The 21770-nt window shown below is 38.8% G+C and overlaps 1 protein-coding gene across 1 annotated transcript in view; it reads left to right on the top strand.

The window, feature by feature from the left end:
* Nucleotides 1-527: 527 nt before the first annotated feature.
* Nucleotides 528-21770, top strand: part of LOC134746907 (leucine-rich repeat and guanylate kinase domain-containing protein-like) — a 41740-nt gene continuing 20497 nt past the window's right edge. Inside the window, exons 1-12 of the mRNA XM_063681478.1 lie at nucleotides 528-604; nucleotides 2247-2486; nucleotides 2699-2861; nucleotides 3271-3409; nucleotides 3487-3699; nucleotides 4981-5182; nucleotides 8080-8251; nucleotides 12179-12264; nucleotides 13164-13263; nucleotides 15337-15496; nucleotides 17657-17777; nucleotides 20049-20186. Coding sequence (XP_063537548.1) covers nucleotides 2271-2486; nucleotides 2699-2861; nucleotides 3271-3409; nucleotides 3487-3699; nucleotides 4981-5182; nucleotides 8080-8251; nucleotides 12179-12264; nucleotides 13164-13263; nucleotides 15337-15496; nucleotides 17657-17777; nucleotides 20049-20186 — 1710 coding nt within the window. The 5' untranslated portion in view covers nucleotides 528-604; nucleotides 2247-2270. The remainder of the gene's footprint in view (nucleotides 605-2246; nucleotides 2487-2698; nucleotides 2862-3270; nucleotides 3410-3486; nucleotides 3700-4980; nucleotides 5183-8079; nucleotides 8252-12178; nucleotides 12265-13163; nucleotides 13264-15336; nucleotides 15497-17656; nucleotides 17778-20048; nucleotides 20187-21770) is intronic.

Raw genomic sequence — 21770 nt, 5'->3', positions numbered from 1 at the left:
TGCGTTCTGGCGTTTTTCGGAGGTTTATTATAAACCGTCAGTTGATACACCGCTGAATATCGTTTTTTTCTGTCTTTTTCTTTTTGCTAACGACGTGAAAGGGACAGAGAAAATAGAATCCAAGTATTACGAACTTGTACTAGGCCCCGCATGTTGAAAGGACGTTTAAATATAAAGGTCGCTAGAATGTCATTTTGTTTGTAAGTAGCAAAGTACCCTTGTTCGAGCTGCTGAGGTGCAAAACATCTTTTGATATTTAACAGTGTCAGTGTGAAGTCCCCAGCCCGCTTGTGGCCAGCGTAGGACTATAGCTCCACCTCTCGTGCACATGAAGATATTTACACTCAGCAGCGGGATGTATATAGCCTAAATAATTATATAATATTTATTTAAATATGACGCAATGTAGGTACATCAACATCACAATAAATTACACAACTAGCTTACATTACATAATATAAGACTGAGTGTATTTGCCGGATTTGTACTTTTAGGTGCAGTTAGCAGCTTAAGACAAAGTTTAACAGCCCGTAGCGGATTCACGCTGCCTTGTCAGTTGCTCGAAGACATACGGAGTAACCCAGAGGAAATACCTATCGAAGCAGTAAGCCCAGTCCTTCCCACCACACTATATGACGAAAAACAAATCAGAAAATTTTCAGGCTTTTTTTTTCAATTCTACAAGAAACTCGCTTCATATTCCAATTCCCACTACGGCTTCGAAAATTAAAAATTCATTCACGTTTACGGGCTCCGGAAAACGACACGAAATCTGTTCGCGTACATTATTATATAATTATCATATTTTTCCAACTCCGAATCAGGCATACCTGAAAGTTGTTTGGCGTTGCATGTAAAATTCATGAATATAAACTTCGGCACGAAATATTGTCGTCAACAACCCCCTTGGCAATATAATATGCGGCGCAGGTAAAAGGGCCGTTAAACATCTTTTGAGGTGATGTAGGGCTCAAAAGTAACGGCAGGATCGCGTCCCCAACAATTTGATGTACGTCCCCTTGAGTAGGGTCACATTTCATCACTCGCCGCGACTGGTATTTCCCCGAGGTAAAAATATCTTATCGGATGTCGTTTTAACTTAAAATACTCGTACTGTGATTTTGCCAACCGAGAAAAATCAGAGAGCTCATTTGAAAGGATAATAAATTTTGTTGAGTTGCGTTTGTTTGGGTCTGATTAAGTCTTTTGTCAGTTACCGTACCCATTACACACTATATTAATCTTACCTTTTTTATCACAACGTTGCGTCCCTATATAAAGTTAAGGTCTTATCCCAAATATTCCATTTAAAAGGTATATATACTATAAATACTGCGTGTTAGGTTAGTAGAGTCACTTATTTTGTCAAAATTAAATTATGTGGATGCGGTATTTGGACCACGACTTCTTTGTAAAACCAAAAGACTTATACAACGTGTCCAAAACGCCTGTGCTCGCTTTTGTTTCTGCATTCCATTGCGGGGCCACGTATCACCATTCCTTAATCAGCACAATATCCTAAAAATGCACCACCGCCGTAAGCTGCACCTTGCTTCTTTACTCTTTGGAGTAATAAACTGTCAGACTCCTATTTATTTGTATGAGAAGCTTTCCATATCTGAGTCACGCTGGGGTCGGCGGTCTGCGACTCAACTTCTAACTCCTAGACACACATCAGCAGCCTTCAGAGGCAGTTTTCGTTACGCAGCCACTAGGTGTTGGAACAACATCCCACCTCCTATCAGAAACCTGCAAAGCATTCATAGTTTTAAAACAACTTTAAAAAAGTTTATGCTTAAACATCAATTTAACGAGGAATGCCTCAAACTTGAGACAAGCTACATTTAGATTCAATATAGATTATTATATTTACATAAGTGTATTAAGTATGTACTTACTGCCTTTTTTGTCCCTTCCGCAACCGCCACTCACTCTCATTTTTATTATTTAACGAATTGTTGTTTATTTTTATTTTTGCATCTTGTTTGTTTTAATTAATCTTGACGTGTCTTTTATTATTTGTTTTATACTGTGTTAGTATTCTTAGAACTGCACTAGTTCATGGCCCCGACGGAAGATCAGCGCTAGCCCAGCCAGGCTAGCACCATGCTGAGTCGGGACCATTTCGTGGCTTATATTATTTATGTTGTGTTTCCTATGTACGTGTTTTCCTCTTTTTTGCCACGAATAAACGCTATCTATCTATCTATATATATATAGCCGTAACAGAATGCATCCATTCTTAGTTCCCCCATAACGTGACGCCATTGATGAACGAAGAGCAACTGTGGGGCTGCTTCTACAACTTCCCTGAGCTATACGAGGACACGTACTCGCCGTCGGTGCACGTGCTCCGGCTGCGCGACGTGGCCGAGCTGGTCGGCGGGACCCTCACGAGGGACATGGTCGCCGCCTGCCTCACCTACCTGGACCGTACTCCGATACTGGGAGACTACGTTTATATCAAATTGAACCTCACAGGAAAGGTTAAAACCCTTATTTATATAATTTGTAAAACCATCTTGGATTGTAGTCTCTATAAAATCTTATTTATATAATATATGTAACAGATTTTTTTAGAATAATGTTGGATTTATATACATACTTAGACTTTTTTAAAGCTCTCATTACAATGCGGACTGTTGATTTAATTGTAAATGAAATCACTCTCATTTTTCACTGTCTGTTTTAATTACAGCGATTACAGAATATTGACGTACTGCAACATTATAAATATTTGGTGTACTTGGATTTATCGTCGAATCTGGTGTCAAACCTAAGTGTTCTGTCGCACCTTCTCTACCTGCAATATCTGTCCGTGGATTTCAACAGACTGGAAACCGTATTGGAGTATAGCACACGTAAAAAAAACATTAGTCTAGTATCGATACGTGAGTTGGATTACCTGTCCCGGGTGTAGAGGTGGAAAGGTTAACGGTAACGTAATGTACTCGTACCCAGCGGCCCCGCTCGCGCTCAATTCGATAGCTCTCGTTTAGCTCGCGCTAACCGGAGAGCGGGCGTTCCCGATGCAATGCGGGAAACGTGGTCCCGTCTTGGCACAAAACACCGGGTTTTATCCATTACAGAAGGTTTTCCTATTTACCGACTGGCTGTTCACTGATCTCCTTATTTCCAGCGACTTCGTCGTAAGCCGATCAGTACCGCATATGATTTTTCCAACCGGAAAAGCAATCGATTCTGCGAAAACAATTCGACTTAGCTATGTAGAAATACTATAAAATCTTAAAGAGTGGTTTTCTATTTCAGCGCAATGGTTTCTCACAGAAGTTCATTATAAATACAACTCAGTGAAAAAGATAAGAGACCTAGCTATGTTTTGGTCGATTACTATTTTAGACTTGTCTCACAACAACATCAAAAGTATAAGCGGGCTGCAAAGTTTAAGGTTTAATTCATATCATTCTTGTTGTCAGTTACACGTTTGCTCACAAACAAGTACCTACTCATGACAAACTTTTCTAGATATCTTCGTCATCTAGATTTATCGTTTAACCACATCCAGCGCTTGGAAAACTTGAACCATCTACGATTATTGTGGCTGGATGTGTCTTACAACAACATTTCGAGCTTCGAACTAGGATCAGACGAGGGACTTTGGACGTTATTGCAACTTGACTATTTAAATTTGAACGAAAATAATTTAAAGTCCATGAAGATATTTTCCGGATGTACGAGGTATGTATGAGATATTGGTTAAAAATATTTTCCAAATGTATAAGGTAAAATATATCAGTCTCGGTTTTATAAGTAATAGTTACTATTTTTAAAAGCATTTTTCAATAAAGAGACATGTCAAGATTTTTTACCCTTTTTCTGAATTTTCTAATGATATATATATATTAATAACGGGTCACTCACGTATGTTAAGTCGAAGTATTTCTAATGATAAGAAAAACGATGTACATATATACTCGTAAGCAAGCATAAAGCCGGGATTCCATCAGTGTGCGGCACTGTGCGGCACAAGCATTTTTGTACTGAATTTGCTTGTAAAAGAGAGGGCCGCGCGTAAAAACTAAATAGACACCATAGCTTAGCTACCTGCATATTTAACAGAAAAACATAACAAATATGCTAAGTATAATTATCAAAGCATTATATTATAAGTAAATATAATGCGTTCTCATTTTTAGGGTTCCGTACCCAAAGGGTAAAAACGGGACCCTATTACTAAGACTCCGCTGTCAGTCTATCTGTCCGTCTGGCACCAGACTGTATCTCATGAACCGTGATAGCTAGACAGTTGAAATTTTCACAGGTGATATATTTCTGTTGCCGCTAAAAAAACAAATACTAAAAACAGAATAAAATATATATTTAAGTGGGGCTCCCATACAAGAAACGTGATTTTTTGCCGTTTTTTGCGTAATGGTACAGAACCCGACTCGCACTTGGCCGGTTTTTCTATGATATATTGTCGCTGCTCCTCAACAGACGCTATGGAGCCAGTCCATAAGCTAAGGTAAGGACGCGAAGCCCGAAAAATTTCGTACATTGTCCCTCCTGTTCCTGTGTCTATCGCACGCATAATTATACTTACAGCGCGGGTCAGCAATATTATTATTACGCTTCTTCGTGCTTAGCGTCCTCACTTTAGCATGCCAACACTCGGATACTTTTACCAGTGGCGTAGCGTGAAACAAACAAATACTAAAAACAGGATAAAATAAATATTTAAGTGGGGCTCCCATACAACAAACGTGTTTTTTTTGTCGTTTTTTGCGTAATGGCACGGAACCCTTCGTGCGCGAGTCCGACTCGCACTTAGCCGGTTTTTAACCTCGACGGAACGTTCATTAGAAGGGATTGTGAGTTTGACGCTTGACCCGCTTGACCCTTCCGACGCGCATGCTCGACCACCAACGATTTTTTCTTAAGTACTATAAAACATAATTTACGAGTTACGGCGTAGTTCTACTTTTACATATTGTGTATACTTAATCACTTCATTCGCAGAGTACGCGAACTCCACGCCCGCAACAACAGGCTCGGCTCACTGCTTGAGCTAGCAGTTTACATGCGCCAGCTGCGCCGGCTCACTGTGCTCGATCTCCGTGCCAACCCCATCTGCGACGTGCCCGGATACGCGCACGTCGTCTGTGATACCTTCCCGCTACTCCTCAACCTGGACGCTAAGGATCTTGATCCTGTCCGTCAAGTAACTAACCTAAAATAATATACGAGGAAACTAGAACTTTGAATTTTGCCTACAAAATTATGATGCATCAGGTAAACTAGCTTTGATACATAATTTGATGAATCTGTTACGACTTGACCCCTATAACTTAATCGGCGGAGTGCATTGGACCTGTGTTCAAATCTGCACTTTTTTAGGGTTTCGTACCCAAAGGATAAAAGCGGGACAACTTTATGGACGGGACTCTATTACTAAGACTCCGCTGTCCGTCCGTCTGTCTGTCTGTCTGTCCGTCTGTTCGTCCGTCTGTCACCAGGTTGTATCTCATGAACCGTGATAGCTAGACAGTTAAAATCACAGTTTCACAGATGATGTATTTTTGTTGCCGCTAAAAAAACAAATACTAAAAACAGAATAAAATATATATTTAAGTGGGGCTCCCATACAAGAAACGTGATTTTTTGCCGTTTTTTGCGTAATGGTACAGAACCAGACTCGCACTTGGCCGGTTTTTCTATGATATATTGTCGCTGCTCCTCAACAGACGCTATGGAGCCAGTCCATAAGCTAAGGTAAGGACGCGAAGCCCGAAAAATTTCGTACATTGTCCCTCCTGTTCCTGTGTCTATCGCACGCATAATTATACTTACAGCGCGGGTCAGCAATATTATTATTACGCTTCTTCGTGCTTAACGTCCTCACTTTAGCATGCCAACACTCGGATACTTTTACCAGTGGCGTAGCGTGAAACAATCTAGCCGTGGGCGAAAACCACATCTGCGAGGCCCTTTTCAGTGTGTTTTCCCAAGGTAGTAAAAAATATTGGGTTTGCGAGGCCCCCCCTAAGTGCGAGGCCGACGCCTAGCTACGCCACTAACTTTTACGCAGACAAAATTTGCAAGAAAATAAGACCAATTTGTTCCTTATACATTGGTTTGAGATACATATGCCCTAATTTCCTTTTCTTAAATATTAATATGATACAAGATTAAACATAGTTTTCAGACCTAGTAACCAGAAACAACTTTAAATATTTTTTTACTTTTTGATATTATACTAGGCCTCTGAAATAGTTCGCTATAAACCACACTCATATTTTAAGACCTCATATTTAAGATTTAAGAACTAATATTTTAAGATCAGTTGCATAGACTACTATACCCACATGTGTGTTACGTAGTTAAGCTTGCGCTTAATACTAAGATTGGTATAATGTTTCTCTGTAATTTCAGGGAAATTTCCCAATACATCATCATCATCATCATCACTTAAGAGCTTTGCTCTTGTCGGTGGAGTAATTGCCAGTCCTTTCATTCCTGAGCCAGTCTTTTGATTTGCTCGTACGATGCATTCTCTTTTACTTGGCTCAGATATGTGATTCTAGGCTTTCCACTGCCTCTCGTCTTTTCAATTTTTCCTTCCAGGATGTTAAGGAAAAAGTTGTCGTTTCGTATTAGGTGTCCTAACATCTTGCCTCTCCTATTCCTTATGGTATTTAATAAGCTTCGCCTTTCTCCTACCATATTCAAAACCTCTTCATTCGTCTTTCTTTCAGTCCAGCTAATCCTTTCCATCCTCCGCCAACACCACATTTCGAAAGCTTCCAACCTTTTTCTGTCTTTTTGTCTCAGTGTCCACGTCTCACTCGCATACAACGCAATGCTGCAGATAAACACTTTTATCAATCGTTTCTTGGCTTTTTTGGAAATGCGTGCCTTAAGTAGGTCTTTTTTGTTATTGAAGGCTCCTTTAGCCATAGCGATTCTCTGCTTAATGTCTTCGGTGCACCTAGAGTCATTGGTTATCACGCTTCCTAAATATTTGTACTGATTGACTTGTTCTATGGGTGTGTCCTGTAGTATGATGGGTTTGTAAACTTTTGGGCGGTTCGATGCTGTCAGAATGTTTTTTGCAACTGTAAGAGTTTTAGTTTTTTTGCAATTTATTTTAAGTTCGAATTGAACAAAAAATTTCGAATTTAAACTGTTGTGAGACATACTAAAAATTTCATCCATTTTGGAGACTAGTTGCTGTAATTGACTTCGGTTATTGGCAAATGCCGCGATATCGTCCGCAAAACGTATGAAATGAATTTTGTTTCCGTTTACTTTAATTCCTCCTAAATCTGATTCTGTTATAATTTTTATGGCCTGTTACAATCCCAATACATACCTACCAGAAATAGAATTTGTATACCCGTCATTTCTGTAGTACCTAGCGCATCATATTTAACTCGTTTGACAAACAAAGCGAGCTTCGTTATAGTCTCAAAAATAAAATCCGCCTCTATTTTAAATGAATGCGGCATGTTTGCGATATTCGTCAATACCCGCGGTAATCACTGGCTTGACTGAAAATTTCTGGTTTAACACATATATATTTTATTTACTAGCTGTGGTTTATTTATTTAATCGTATGGCGATATAGTCACATAGGCAAAAATTATGTACAGTATAGTATTTTATTTTATTTTATAAGGCAACATCCAAGTTTTGCAACCACTGCACAGCATCGGGCGTCAGGCTGGCTGTGGTGATGTGGTCATATAAAAAACATGGAAACCATATTCATACGGATTACAATAACAGAAACTTACTTATTATTAATTCAATTTCCGAATGACTTTTTTAAGTGATAAAAAATATTCAATATTATTAATCTTTTCGCGTAGAGTAATGTTTTTGAACGTTTGAAAAGAACTTTAATTTGTATTCCATTCAGTATCAAAAACTCGTATCATACGATAAACTTTTAGTGTGTAAGAAGAGAGAGAGAGAGTTTTTGATACTGAATGGAATACAAATTAAAGTTCTTTTCAAACGTTCAAAAACATTACTCTACGCGAAAAGATTAATAATATTGAATATTTTTTATCACTTAAAATCGTATCCCTTATAAAATTACATTTCATTAAACAGAGCAGATTAAAAATGGATACGTGCCCGGACGTGACCACGTTTGCGTGTCGGCGCCTGCTGCGGATGCTGTACGTGGAACAGTTGTCTCGCGCCCGCGTATTCGTGACACCGCCCGCGGACACGGAAGAGGTTCCCCTCGTCGTGTTCGTTGGAGAAGAGGCCGTCGGCAAAGGTACCGTGCACACATTCTGCTGCGAAAGCTGTAAGTTAAAGAGCTGTCTTGTGCCCGCGTGACCGTGACACACATTCTGCTGTGAATGCTCTAAAAGTTTATCGCCATACGTGGAACAACTGTCACGTCACACGGAAGAGGTTCCCCTCGTCGTGCTCTTGGGAGAAGCAAAAGATATCGCGAGCACATGTTCTCCATCTCATCTTAGGGCTTTCCCGCTTGTAGCTTAAATAAGCCCTACGGAGTCTTCTTTTTGGTAACCTGATCCAAAGAATTTTCCCAAGCTTTTGAGCCTTATTTACGATAACGACTGCTATCTATTTGTCCAAACCAGAGGAAAAGCTAAAAAAATCCTTTGCTAGTAAATATCAAATTATAATTCATTCCTATTTGTACTTATGAGGAATATATCGTCCGCATGTCTTGATACAGCTTTTTTCGTCTTGAGGTCGCCTGCATACACGGAAGTTCCGAATTTCGTGTACGTTGGACAAGAACCCGTTAGCATACTTGCCGTGAACGTATTCCTACTGATATATTCGGAACAGCTGTTACGGACGTATCCGTTACGCCCGCGGACACGATGAAAATGCCCCTCATCATGCTCGTCGGACAAGAAGTCGTGCGCAAATATTTGCACACTGTTTTCAGACTGTTGAATATAATTAATGTTATGCGCGAATATTTTTAAATTAAGCTTAGAATAAATCTAAAAGTGGAAAAATTACTGCCTTGGGTGAGACTTGAACTCACGGCCTCTGGATAGATACTCCAGCGCTCTGCCAACTGAGCCACCAAGAACTCATCCATAGTCAGCAAATCTTCCCACTATATGGGTCTAGGGGACCATAGCGACATCTACCGTAAGAGCGTTACACTTCTTAAGCGGCCACCGGAGTTCCAAGTCATATTAGAAATTCACCAGCTACGATGTGCTACCCATTCTAAATTAATTCTTAACCAGCAGAAACGTCTGCGAACAATGCTATTAAGCTCAGAATAAGTTTAAAAGTGGAAAAATTAATACTGCCTTGGGTGAGACTTAAACTCACTGCCTCTGTTTAAATTGTTTCATTTCATTAATAATAATAATAACTACCTATCGCGGTAACCGAAGGAGATACCGGAAGACCAGCGTCAGCGTACTACTTCTGTAGGACATTATGCTGATTGTTCACCTTTTTCAGTGTAATTATATACAGTGTACAAGTTAGTTATAAGGCCTTTTTTTCTCTTTCTTTCTTTGTATATATTGTATAACTGTGTACTTATACTGAAATAAATGATATTCTATTCTATATAAATTTTATGAATATTTCACAATCATAACCTTGTAGTTTTTCTATGCATGTGCTGTTTATACAAATCCTTCGCATTTATTGTACTCGTAAATCTTGTATTTTTCAGTTGCACAACCGTGCAGACATAACTACTGTCGCTGTGCTGTCGATAAGGTTTATCATTCCAGTCCATACGGAACACAAGGCGTAAATCGTCAGATGTTAACGCTGCAGTCATTTCTCATCTGGTGCCTTTCTTCTTATTTCCTTTTTTTTTCCTTTCCTTTCCATGAGTTTATTAGTCCTAATTTTCATAAAACGTAAATATGCAAAATCCTCCCTGGTTGACATTTGTGAAACTTTTGCACAGGCTACTTCCACCGTATGCCGTTGGTTAAATAAAATGTTTATGATGAATAGAGCCACCTTGATAGTTGGCTATTAAATAGATATACGCCTCAATAAGGCCAAAGGGTCCTACAAGGTCTGGACAGAGCAAGTTTAACGGGCGCTCAATATTAATACCAAAACTTATTGATACTAGAGGACTTCACTTCGAACCAAGTGCCTAACCGTCTAGTCGGCCGTTGACCATTCACAATACCCAATAAGCTTGTACCTAGTGAAATAACTGTCCTGTCCAATCTTGTAGTGTTAATTTACCCTAATTAGCTTATATTATAATATAACAAATTAATTTATAAACAATAAAATGAACTGTCGAATATCTTAATAATGTAAATCATATCGTTAAGAGGCGGCTAATGCAAAATTGTAGTTATTAAATATATAGAATTTTTATACGTTTTAATCAAGGAAAAATGCCATGAAAAAATCACACGGAAACTAGACTATATTGGCAAGGGCTGAAGTCTGCCCTAGCAAAACCTTAAAATGCTAAAGTAGGCTCGATAAAAAAACACAAAAACATGTCTATAATTTTCATTTATTTTTAATTGTGTATGATACCCTGCATAGCGTAGCAGTATAAATTTAGTATAAAATAGATAGTGATATAGCCGAGGGACCTGACAAGCAAAATTTTAAACAAAATTTTATTTACAGAGATATAGGAGATATAGTCGAGTCGAGTCAAGAAATAGTCGTAAAACGTAAACCCGCGCGGTGGCCAAATCTTTCGTCGATAGTTTCGTGCGGCGCGCTATATCTTTTGTTTCCTTCTAATTTCCTAGCTTAACGCCCTCTCTTAAGGTTAACTTTAAATCGTAAAACTACGACCCAGAGGCCTATTCATATAGAATAGTAATTTCTTGTTATCAATTTGTAATAGATTTTTCAACACACTTGCTCAAAACGACGTTTTTATTCCATCGATTATTGGCTCATAATCCTAGATATTAAACACGCGTGCTCTTTCAGTGTATTATTCCACTCGTGCTTTTTCATTATATTATCCGACTGAGTTAAGAAGGTAACTGATTGCTAATAATATGCATGGAAAGAGAGCCTTCTTTAATTGGTCGGACTGGCGGGCACCGGCGCGCCCGACCGCCTGCGCGGTGCGCGGCCCGGCCGGCCCGCTCGGCTCGCCGCCCGCGGCCAGGGCGAGGGGCGGCCGGCAGTATGACAGATGCAACACACAATACTAACTGTTTTAACTATTAAAATTTGATTAATATGACTATCTTTTTTTTCTCGTAAGTGTGTTGAAAAACGTCGTATGAAACGCGTATGCATTGGTCTTTACACACATCGGCTTTCTTATTGCGCGCTCGCTTACAGCTCGCGCGCACAATATCGCCTCGTGTGAAGTGACCAACTTAGCACACTTGTATCATAATGTACTATTATCTGTCAGCTGTGAACAGTGACATTTCTGGTTGGAGAATTCTTTGAAGACTAAACAGGAAAATAAATCAAACTAGATTTGTATTTATATACACTAAGTAACAGGCGTCATAATAAAGGCACCAAAATACTACTGAAAACACCCAGACACCAACTACGCAAAATAGTAGGATTAATTACACGACATTAACACACTAAACAAACACCTACAATATGGGTAAAACAGACAGCCCCATGTGCAGAGCGTGTATGGAAGAGGAAACAGCAAAACGGGTCTCTATTGTTTCCCATATAGTTTTAAGTCATAATGTATTGTTTGTCCACATTTTCGTTAGTCATAATTTGTTTTTTCTCAGAAACACGTAACTTTTAAAGATTGCCACAAAACAAACCTAACCTAACCAAACCTATCTATAGGAAATCCTGAGGAAAATCCTGAAAAGTTAACGGTTTCAGAATCATGACTAATGATAATATGACAATCATTACATTATGACAAAACATATTCTCCTAGACTGTAAACAGGTAGAAGTATACAGGAACCAATACCTAGGGGACTCCGTGCACACTAAAGGAGGCAGTTAGCAACCTGAAGACACTGCTAGGTTCGTGGAGGGATTAGGGTGACTAGAGTAGTACTACCTCGTGTTCTAGCAAAATAGGCGCAATGGTTGTGGATTTGCGGAAAATGCCCAGCGTAACTAAGTAACAGGCGTCATATAAAGTTTTCCTCGCTGCATGCTATGAAACCCGGTTTACGTCTACTATAAAATAACCCATTCACGGAGCATAAACTTGTTGCAATATTGGTATGATAGGTACACCGTAAATGTTGCAGGCTCTCTGGCGCGCCGACTTGCTGCCGAATGCGACTCGAAGATAAAACTTGGCCGCCAGCACACAACAGCTGGTTTCCATACCCCGGTATTTATATAATAGGGGGGGTATTACTGTAATGTTCTGCTGCCCGAAAGCAGCACTAGCAAAAATTGTAAACCATAGAGTATACTTATACATACTACGCCTTAAATAGTTTTTTGACAAGTTTTCACTATGAAGTTAATGTTTGTTTACAGAGGCTTACCTAACGCGAAAATCGAAATGTCGTTATGCAAGATTCACTCGATTATGCAAGAGTGATAGAGAGACAGACGAAATTTCGATTTTCTTGTTTCGCGGTAGGCCCTCAATATGTGCTAGTAGCGCCCCCTATGCAGAGTTTTGCATAATATCCCCTATTGATTGTCATTTCCAAAAACGCGCCTTTTCATGCCTAAAGGGTAAGGCTCCGTTTCATTGGTCGATAACTCGGTCGATGCGGAGACTCCCCAGCAGGCGATATAACGACTAGTGCAAATTCATAATGGCATGCGTTTATGGAAAATGTCCCGCAACCCGCATACGGGCCCTGTTGAACAATAAACACAATTCCCCGAAATTTCTCCCTTGCGCGCTTTGAGCGTTTCAGTGAATAAAATGAAATGCTAATAAAGAGCTCTTACTTAGACAATAAAACCGAAATAGTTAAATTTTAAGCTTTAAAATGTTTCTCATAAAACTCCTAACATCTTATTCGAACCAATTCGAACATTGAAACGCGTTTTAGTTAAGTTTTATGTGGTATATAAAAGCCTCCCAGATGTTGGAATCCTTACGTTCAACCGTAGTCTGGATAATCCTGCTAAAACAGTTTGCCAACACGGCATTCTCGGAGTTAATCAACGCTTTATTTATCCTGTTTCATATTTTGTCTTGCCAAGATTATGCCAAACTGCTGAAATGGTCTTAAGTTTTGTTAAGCATTTTTAAATTTACTTTACCAGGGCGACTACATAGAAGTTTCTCGGCAAAAGTTCGATGACATGTTGCTCGCGGGCGAGTTCCTTACCTACAGTGAGATGGACGGCGAATCGTACGGACTGAGTTAGTAATACATTTTTACTTTAAAGCAGGTGTTTTAAACCAGTGAGGTACAAGGAAGGCGAGGACTGCATTTGCACCATGTGAAATATCTAAAAACAACGCTCAGATGTTTTATTATGTTATTATTTACACGAATTTAAACTTTAATTTAAAATCAAAATACGAGTACTAGTCAACCATTTGACGCGAAAAAAAGTTCTAAATGGAATTAACAATGTGTTTTTATCCAAGGTATCGTATTGTATTTCCTCACTTAAAAATTTAACTACTACCTACTTTACGCCACATTACGGCCGTAGCAGCATTTTCCTTCCATTTACTTAGTGAAAGTCATCCGTAGACGTTGAGCTTGTTATGTGATCGCATAACGCTACGGCGCTCGTGCTCCTAATATTAAATTCTCCTGCTAAAATTTCAAATATTAGAATTTAGTAGTTTTCACTCGTTTTAGAAGATATGCTAAGTAAATGTTCAATTATAATTGGTGACACGGTATTTTCTTGGCTTCAACTGCGGTGCCATGATTGATATCTAGGTACCCGTTGAAAATTGGATATTTATCAACACAGAACGTATTCCATTTAATACTCGTAAACCTTGGTTTTGTGACAAACATTTTTGTAACATGGATGAAAAATATTTCTTTATGTTTGTTCAACAAATACATTCAACAACCCAGATTAATGTAAACATGTGGAAAGCCATAACTATCTTAACATTTTTGTAAAAACATTAAAAACGAGAAAAGTAATAAATAACAAAAGAAAAATTACTGTTAAGAAGGAAAAGCGTAACATTTATTTGTTTACTATCCAAATGTATATTAATAGGTAGTTGTTTGTTTAACGATGGGGCAAAGTAGTTGTTTAACATCTCGTAATAATAATATTGATACTCGAACAAGCAAAAGATGACTAAATTTTACGTGTCACAACAAAAACAATTGACATCTTCGAAATAATTCATGCATATACCTATTTATTTTGTGCAATAAATTTATACTCACATAAATTATATGGCTGTGCAGTCATGTGGTTATCACCATAAGTATTAAATGCTCTCTAGTCCCGATGAAACGAACTAGCTCTAAAATCCTTAACATATTTTCACTGCTTTTGATATTTCTATTTAAACGTTTTATTTTGACGTGCCATATCATATCTTAGGAGGTCTATACATATGTCGGCGGCCGATCTTAAGACGGAGATCGTAAAATTCCTAGGCATATCGTAATAGTTATTTGTTATACAAGGGTGCAAAGTTGTATTTTACCCGCGAGTGTGGAATTGAAACATGAGCAAGCGAAAGGATTCTATAGTTGAACAACGAGCGAAGCGAGTGGTTCTAAAATAGAATCCTGAGCGTAGCGAGTGTTTCAACACACGAGAAGTAAAATACATTTGCACCCGTGTGTAACACAAAACTTTTCCCCTCACTATAGCGAGGAAAGTGCAACATCCACAGCTAACGCCCGCATCTTCATCACTGGAATCACTATTTTTTTTACGATATTATAACAGAAAACACTAGAAATTCGATTTTTACGTGAGTCGGTGAGAAGAACAGTAAAAATTTTGTTGACAATGTTGACATTTCTGTTCTGACGTTCAGAAATGTCAACGATGCGTTTTGAAATTGCATCGACTCAACTTGTGCGTTCAGAATTATATTTAACATCATTACAAAAAATCTAACGTTTCCTATGGAATTTTAAGGTTTATGACTTAAAATTATTAAATAAAGCTAAATTTGGTATTTTTTATTAGATTCTCAAACCATTTATTTAATGATAATTAATATCGAACGAACCATTATCATGAGCGTTTTACGTTTTGTTATCTGTCAAGCTACTTAAACACGCTCCATCCAAGGTCAAATTACTTTCCCCACTAGTGGATAAAATGCGTTTTTCCCCGCTTGTTTTAAAGGATAATAGACGGCTTTCCGAGCTAGTGAGGGGAAAAATATCTTTACAAGTCTCGTTCCCTGAGTCGACGGAGCCGCGTTATGCGGGGTTCCTATTTCTGGACAGTTTTCATTGTTTAAAAAAATTATTAACAAACATAATTGCAGGTCGCGAAGAGGCATTCATATCAGACGGCAAGGTGCGTGTCTGCAGCATGAATCTCATAAGTGCTTTGATGCTGAAGCTACGAGGACGACGTCCATATTTGATTCTGACCACATGCCATGACAAGAACGCATTAGCTGCCAGACAAATTCTACGCAAAGCGTAAGTACCTAATTCGGTTTACAGCCACATGGAGGTGAATCGACCTCCACTTCGATTCGACTACATGAAGAAATTGTTATGGTTTTGATACGACCTTGACGATCGACTTGGTGATTGAGACGCGTCTCACGCAGAACTCACTTCGAATTTTCGCATGCACCAGTCCAGTCAGCGTGAGCGATCTTCAAGGTCGTAACAAAAAAAGATGATGGTTTTGTTTTACCCTCGCAATTTTAGATTGTAAGCGCTTTACACGTTTATCACACTAATGCGGATCTGCACGTCGCTTCGGTGTATGAGCGAGACAGCGCCATGTACGTAAGTCGGCTCATAAGTTCTGTCACTGGCCTTTAAAATTTAAATTTGGAACTCCTAAAACAAAAACCGTTCTGCATTTGAATTTCGAATCTTTATTAAATATTTGAGTAGTATAATTTTGCAATTTTCTGTTTTCTTCAACATGGAGTGGACGCTTAAAGATAGCCGTACCGCAATAATTGCACTATATCGTTGTGGTCACTCGCCGACTAAAATTTTTAAGCTACTTGAAAATTTAAAATTCTCTCTAAGATTTGTGTATCGTACCATAGAAAGATACAGTGAGGTCTCTAGTTTAAATGACAAGAAAAGAAGCGGTCGTCCGCGTACAGCTAGGACTCCAGCGGTTGTACAAGCAATTAGGGCACGCATTGCCAGAAATCCCGCTAGGAAACAAAAAGTTATGGCCCTCCAGATGGGTTTGAGCAAAAACACGGTGAAAAGAGTGCTTAATCAAGACCTGAGACTTCGTGCTTATAAACGAAAAACTGGCCATCTGCTCAATGGTCGGCTTAAAGCTTTAAGGCTTAAAAGATCTAAAGCTTTATTGAAGAAGTACGCTAAAAATAAGCACCGTTGTATACTGTTTTCGGACGAGAAAATTTTTGACATAGAAGAAAACTGTAATAAACAAAATGATAGAGTGTACGCTCGCAATAGTAAAGAAGCGTCTAATAGCATTCCCCGTATTCAAAGAGGTCATCACCCTTCATCTGTGATGGTTTGGCTGGGAGTTTCTTATGCGGGCGTCACTAGTATGCATTTTTGTGAGAAAGGAGTAAAAACTAGTGCCAAAGTGTACCAATACACGGTGCTGACTAATATTGTAAAACCACTATCCCATACGATGTTTCTAAACCAGCATTGGGTTTTCCAGCAGGACTCTGCTCCAGCCCATAAGGCAAAGTCTACACAAGCCTGGCTCGCCTCCAATAAAATCGACTTTATACGGCATGAAGATTGGCCCTCCTCTAGCCCAGATCTTAGACTCCTTTAGACTATAAAATATGGCAGTATTTAGAGGAAAAGGTGTGCTCAAAACCTCATGCAAATCTAGACTCGCTGAAAAAAATCTCTTGCTACGGCAGTGGCCAATATCGACATGAAAGTGGTGCGTTAATCCATTGACGACTGGCCACGAAGACTTCAAGCCTGTGTAGATAATTATGGCGGTCATTTTGAATAAATGTTATACATTTAGATTCTCTAGTTTATAAGCTTTCAAACGCTGTACAAATTATACGGAATAAACTTAAACTTTTGATTTTATTTGATACTATGTATATGACAGAACTTATGAGCCGACTAGGTATATAACGATGTCCCGCTCGCATACCGGAACGCCTTGCGGATTTGTATCCAATATACAAGACTGCCTTACACAACACATTGCAATATTCCAAAATATGCACTGAGGTGGCTGTAAACGTTGAACAACTGCTACCGGGGTACCGAGACAGCATACTCGTACTTTATTTGGGCCCCAAATTTACAAACAAAGAAGACTGTAGGTACCTAGGTATAAATTATTCTATAAGCATTTACCTACCATATACATTTTTATAAATTATTACCTATGTCTCTTCTAGTCAAGTCACGTTTATATGAATGCCAAATTACACCCTGAAAAGTACCAATCATTGGCGCTCTTTGGAGAAAATTCAAAGTCACTATTGCTGTCCCACCTTGGTGTCCAACGGTGTGATGCCGATGATGGCGTAGCTCGTAGTTACTCTATGACAACATTTTCATATTTACGTTATGTTAATCTTATCACTCTTAATATTTCTGCGACTCCTATATATGTATGTATTTATTAGAAGTTTTATGAAATGTTTTCAGAGTGCGCAACAGCGAATACGAAAAGCGCACGTCAAACGAACCAATCCCACAGCCTTCCACGCTCCATGTGCTGCTTTCTGGACGCATTATCATCAACGGCATTCTTAATGAGATCATAATGGTATGTAACGGCGGTGGTGGAGATGACATGGTAGTGAAACAAATAAAGTGCGTCGAGATCTAGCGAGCGTATGCAATACGCATCTTTGCAAAAAAACATTGTAAGACTAACGCATGCATTCGCTAATGACGAACTAATGACACGCTTTCCCGTTCTGGACGGAAGATGATGAAGAAAGATGATGGAAGCGGTGTATTAATCAATAAGCAAATGAAGGTGTTGCTTAGATGCTCAAGGCACCACTTTTAGGGAAGCAACAAAAATCTTATTTGGATGAGCTTCGGCACCACATCATAGAAATGCCTAGGACATCATCATCTTCCTCGCGTTGTCCCGGCTTTTGCCACGGCTCATGGGAGCCTGTCCGCTTGGCAACTAATCCCGAGAATTGGCATTGGCACTAGTTTTTACGAAAGCGACTGCCATATTATCTAACCTTCCAACACAGAGGATAAACTAGACCTTATTGGGATTAGTCCGGTTTCCTCACGATGTTTTCCTTCACCGAAAAGCGACTAGTAAATATCAAATGATATTTTTAACCGACTTCAAGATTTCAAAAGGAGGAGGTTCTCAATTCAGTTGTTTTTTTTTATATATTTGGAGATCCAACAGCTGTGACATTAACATAAAAATTATAGTTGATACAGGAAGCCAATTATAGGAACTCACAGGGAGTGACATGATACTAAACTAATAGGTACTATAACTAAGGTTGCGCACTATCGCAGCCACATATGTGAACAGAGCGTATACAAACGATAACTAATAAGGGAGTAACTAAAATACAAATTAACTTAGCAATGAAGACTAAGAGGCAAGAAAAAAAAAAGAGAATACATAAGTGCCTATTATTATAGGCATTCAAGAAGGCGACAACAAGCTCACTCAAAAGACTCAAAATATCTCTGCACTAAATTACGTCTCACGCTAGGAATTCTACAGTTGAATATATCCACATCAAATTCTTTAGACAACTCATTTAGGTTACGACTGGCGCGCGTTAAAAAAATTGTCAAAACGCAGTTCTGATGATGGGATCTATGAGGAATCGAGGAAACTCCTTAAATGTTAAAGGCATACTGATTTTAGTGCTGGTAGAAGTGGAACTGCTGATGATGATCAGAACGGAACTCTTCAATGACGCATAGTTCACGTTTGGCGATTTGTCCTCTTCGTTATGTTTGTTAAGCAAGTTAGGTTTTCAAGACACATTTTTGTCAAGCTCGAGTTCTGATGATGGGATCCATGAGGAACCGAGGGAACTCCTCAAATGTGAAAGGCATACATATAGTGATTTTTGTATTTTCATCAACAAATCCAGCATGTACATTTAAAAAAGTGACATTTGATGAAGTGGAACTGCTGATGATGATCAGAATGGAACTCTTCAACGACACATAGTTCACGTTTGGCGATTTGTTCTCTTCGTTATGGACCCAGACCCAAACATGGAGCCGGACAGCCGGACACGGACCCAGACTCGGATCTGGACATGGTCTTAGACCTGAACCTGAAACTGGACCCGGACTAAGACCCGGACCCGGATCCGAATCCAGACCCGGACCCGGAAATGCTACTAGAAAAGTGGGTTAGGTGGGTGGTTGCATTTGAACTGCGATCCTCACAGAACCGAACTGCTATCAGAAAAGTGGGTTAGGTTAGAACTGTGACCCTTACAAAAACGAAATGCTATCAGAAAAGTGGGTTAGGTTATAACTTAGAACTGCGACCCTTGCAGAAACAAAATGCTAATAGAAAAGTGAGTGGTTTTACAATTAGGCAATAGATGCGGTTTTTTTCATTTCATTGTCTGGAATCTAAGAGTGCACCATCAACAATAAGTAATCTTTCAACGGCATCCCCCATTGAAGTCGGTTTTTTTTCTTAAAAATTATGTATTAGTTCCGAAAAACTCATTGGTACGAGCCGGGGTTCTCGAACCGCGACCTCCGGATTGGAAGCTGCAACGCTCATACCGCTAGGCCACCAGCGCTTTAACCTCCTAGGACATCAACATTTCTTAATCCAGCACAACTGAATTTTTCATTCACGTAGGTACGAGTATAAGCTTACTATTAAGCATAAACACAAACGAAAAATTTGGAGTTATAAAGGAGGTATAAAAATGGCTTCGCATAGTTCATGTGTCTTTTCGTCGTCAGTTTATTTTTCCCGAACTTGGTTTGACACGCTATATTTAGATTTTATTTTGGCGGTGTAAATCGTGTAATATCTACTGTAGGTATTTGTATTTTTTATTATTGCCAGAGTCTGCCAGAAGAGAAGTACAAGAGCGAGTTTGCATTGGATTCCGAATGTTCGCTGCTTGTGGAGAGCAACCTGCGGCAAGGGATGCGAACATTCGTCAGAGGCCCCGACCTACTCACAATACTCACCGATTCATCCGTAAGTGAACAAGTCTTATTATATACTACGTAACAGTAGACTATCTATTATAGTTTAAACTTGTCAGACGTTCGGTCGGTGTTATACCATAAATTGGCATAGGTACTAGGTATTTTTTGTGCACCAGGAACACAGTATTACGTACATACAAAGTAAGTAGCAGTGCTATTAGGGCTGTGGTGTTAATTATGTAATGTTGAACTGCCCGAAATTGGGATGGAGCGAATAACTTAGTTGATTTTACGTACATAAGTCCCATGAAACTTATTGGTATGATCCCATGTCCTCCGAACTTTAAATAACACATGTTCAATCTAATGGGCGTCGCCGAATGTCTACCTATATTAATTCTGATACATATGGGTCGCTTAACTTCAAACTCTGGTAAATCCATTCGACCCTCTCAGCAAATATCTTAGCAAAATCGGATTAAGACTAACTGCGAAATCTCTAGAACAGTCCAGAAATTTGGTATGTATATAAATTAAAGGCCCCTTTTTCATGTCCACACCATTTGACATTTAGGGACATCGAGGAATCGTTTGAACAAAACGTCAGTAGGAGATGAATTAGCACAACTTTTTGACTTCTGAGCCATATTTCTTTGAGATGGCTTCGATTTAAGGACATATTGTCGTAGACCTGTTTTGTGTGGAATTTAATAAGCTTTCACTTTGCTACACACAATAATCATATAAAATCCATAGCTACAGAGAAAAAACAAAGAAGACGTATATTTTTTCATATTCCGTCTGCTCCCCGTGGTCCCCGAATCTCAAATTTTAAGACACGCAAACAGGGATCCCGGAAATTGTAGGTGTCAAACACGAATTAATAAACTAGGTGTCAAATTTGATTACTGTCACTATTGTCAAACCCCATTTAAGACCTAAAATCTGTTTTTGCAATCACATTATTTAGCCCTAAACATTTTTTCTTCGTTACTTTTAGAAAATTTGTATTGCATAACACTCGTGTAGCAATTATGGATCTACTGATGTCTATTTTATTGAAATCCGTTAAATAGTTTAGGCGCCAGAAGAAAAATAGTTTTCCCCTCACTAGCTCGGAAAGCCGTCTTTTATCCTTTAAAACAAGCGGGGAAAAACGCATTTTATCCACTAGTGGGGAAAGTAATTTGAACTTGGATGGAGCGTGTTTAAGTAGCTGGACAGATAACAAAACGTAAAACTCTCATAATAATGGTTCGTTCGATATTAATTATCATTAAATAAATGGTTTGAGAATCTAATAAAAACTACCAGATTTAGCCTTATTTAATGATTTTAAGTCATAAACCTTAAAATTCCATAATAAACGTTTGTTTTTTATTAATTATGTTAAATATAATTCTGAACGCACAAGTTAAGTCGATGCAATTTCAAAACGCATCATTGACATTTCATCCTTCAGAAATGTCAACATTGTCAACAAAAATTTTACTTAATAACTTCTCACGTAAAAGTATAGAATTTCCAGAGTTTTTTGTTATAATATCGTAAAAAAATGAGTGATTCCAGTTGATGAAGATGATCTAACGCCTGAGGATGTTGCACTTTCGTCGCTATAGTGAGGGGAAAAGTT

Source organism: Cydia strobilella, chromosome 13, assembly GCF_947568885.1.
Source record: "Cydia strobilella chromosome 13, ilCydStro3.1, whole genome shotgun sequence".
Taxonomy (NCBI): Eukaryota; Metazoa; Arthropoda; class Insecta; order Lepidoptera; family Tortricidae; genus Cydia; species Cydia strobilella.
This window is presented reverse-complemented; position numbering and strand designations above follow the sequence as displayed.